General features: G+C 40.9%; 1 gene segment (V, D, J or C); it reads left to right on the plus strand.

Annotated features, from left to right (window-relative positions):
- Positions 1–1,917: 1,917 nt before the first annotated feature.
- On the plus strand, positions 1,918–2,579 carry LOC125261916. The segment is given in 2 exon segments: positions 1,918–2,073; positions 2,200–2,579. Coding segments are annotated over 2 exon segments (429 nt in total).

Here is a 2,579-nt window from a genome sequence, read left to right on the forward strand (position 1 = left end):
TTTAAGGGTAGCGGATGGCACTCTTGGAGCGGCTGTCATTGCTGCGTCGATTCTGAAAGAGTGAGGGGTGTATACTTCGCTGTTTAATCCACAAAGATGGCATAGCTGTTTCAGTTTCGAGGAGAACCAGACTCTGGTCATAGGTTTGCCGTCTGCTGTGAGGAACAGCGACATCTTGGGGAGCGGCGTTTCTCCGGGATTGCAGATATCGTGACATCGAAGAAAGAGGGCAAAACACAGAATTAATTCTGGATAATAAAATGTGCGACCCTTTGTTGAATTTGTCGGTTTTTGAGTGCTTTAATAGTAAAGAGAAATGTTTTTTGGACAAAGTGATGTCAGCCATAGTAAGATCAATATCAGGATTAAATGATAAAGATTTGCATGTGAATTCCCCACACCTTAAAAACCCATAAAAGGCTGTGAGAAAGACTGCCTCTAGGAGTGTGTTGGTATAAAAATCGAAACACCCTTTCTGAGACAGTGAAGCATTTTGTGCAAAAGAGTAGAGTGATAGGTAACCGTTTGTCTTTGGTTGCAGGAGAAGTCTTCGCGATACCGTTCATTTTTCATGAGCTAAACTCAGAACAAAGACTTTCTATGTACATAAAAGGCCTATTTCTCTGAAATATTGTTCACAAATCTATCTAAATCTGTGTTAGTGCTGCAACAATCGGTTTGCATAACCAAAGAATTTCTGCACAAACTGTCAGAAACCGTCTCAGGGAAGCTCATATGCATGCTCGTCGTCCTCATCATCCTCGACCAGTCAGGTGGGCAAATGCTCACATTCGATGGAGAGGTGTTCTTTTCATGGATGAATCCCGGGTTTCACTGTACAGGGCAGATGGCAGACAGCGTGTATGGTATCGTGTGGGTGAGTGGTTTGCTGATGTCAGTGTTGTGGATCGAGTGGCCCATGGTGGCGGTGGGGTTATGGTATGGGCAGGCGTATGTTATGGACAACGAACACTTTGAATGCACAGAGATACCGTGACGAGATCCTGAGGCCCATTATTGTGCCATTCATCCACAACCATCACCTCATGTTGCAGCATGATAAGGCACGGCCTCATGTTGCAAGGATCTGTACACAATTCCTGGAAGCTGAAAACTTTGATCGTAGCCACCGCTCACAGCCATATTGATAAATACCAAGTTTTATGTGGAAACGACCGTATGCCCAGTTTTCTGCCGTATGTTCATTTTGTAAATGAGTTGTGTTTTAGAGCCCGTCCACACGGAGACGCATTTAGCTATAGCTATACGTAAAAATTATCGTATTGGCGTTTTGTCCTTTTTGGGAGCCTGAAACCGCTATTTTTTAAACTGGATCTCAGAGTGGATAAATCTGAATACTACACCCTTGTGTTTTCGTGTGTACAGCCAATCCGTATATTTAGGGAAACGGTGATGTCATCCCCCACGTCTCAACCCTAGTCAGACATCGCTACATCACGTAACAGCAACAACAACAACAACAATAGGGAACTACATGCTTGTGTTTGTGCTTGATAACTAAGTTTTAAGCGCAGCTTTGAGTCAGAATGTTTTTACTCTTAAGTCAATTCTTAGCAGTGTTCTTGTGAGTAATTCTCAGAGGCTTGATAAATACGGTCCTGTTATGTTTCAGTTAATTCGCTTCCTCTGTGTATTTAAACCCTGAGTTCTCCTCTGTTCCTGTTCTTCTATTGAAGTACTGTTTGTTTCATTGAAGGTGTCTTCTTTGTGCATTCTGCTCTTTTTGGATCGTTTATACATGCTGTAACAATATCCTATATTTCTCATTAATTCATGTACTGATATAACACTGTTTAAAGAAATATATGTATTTCATGAGTCGTGAAAACTGCTACAGTCCTCCAAAGCACAAGAGTACATGATTTAAATATTGAGAGTCACTTTGCATTGTGACACATGCTTCAGTGCTCTGAGAGTGTTTATAGTGCTGTGAGTTTAACACTTCATGACTGAGAGCAGAACAGAACACAATCTTCATCATCACACAAGACAAAAGAACAACAATGAACACAATCACCTTCTTCATCTGGACTCTCACACTGTTTATTCAAGGTTTGTGTAATGCAGCTCCACAGTTATTCTCTTGAAATATTAAATGGTCATAATTTTAGATATTTTTTTTTAGAATTTATAATTGTATTATTATTGATTTCTTCTTCTTCTTGTTCTTTCTCTCAGAGTGTAGAGGACAGATCACTGTAACTCAGAGTCCATCAATAATTCAGGCTCAACCAGGACAAGAAGTCAGAATAAACTGTAAAACCAGCAGTGCAGTGTATAGTAGTAATTACTTACACTGGTACTTACAGAAATCTGGAGAAGCTCCTAAACTCCTCATATATACAGCAACAACCCGTTATACTGGAACTCCATCTAGATTCAGTGGCAGTGGATCTGGCAGTGATTTCACTCTGACCATCAGTGGAGTCCAGACTGAAGATACAGGAGATTATTACTGTCAGAGTTTCCACTATCCAAACAGCCAATATGGGTGTTCACACAGTGATAAAGAGTGGTACAAAAACCTCGTTCAGTCAGACGTCACAGTGATGCACTGA

Source organism: Megalobrama amblycephala, unplaced genomic scaffold, assembly GCF_018812025.1.
Source record: "Megalobrama amblycephala isolate DHTTF-2021 unplaced genomic scaffold, ASM1881202v1 scaffold526, whole genome shotgun sequence".
NCBI lineage: Eukaryota > Metazoa > Chordata > Actinopteri > Cypriniformes > Xenocyprididae > Megalobrama > Megalobrama amblycephala.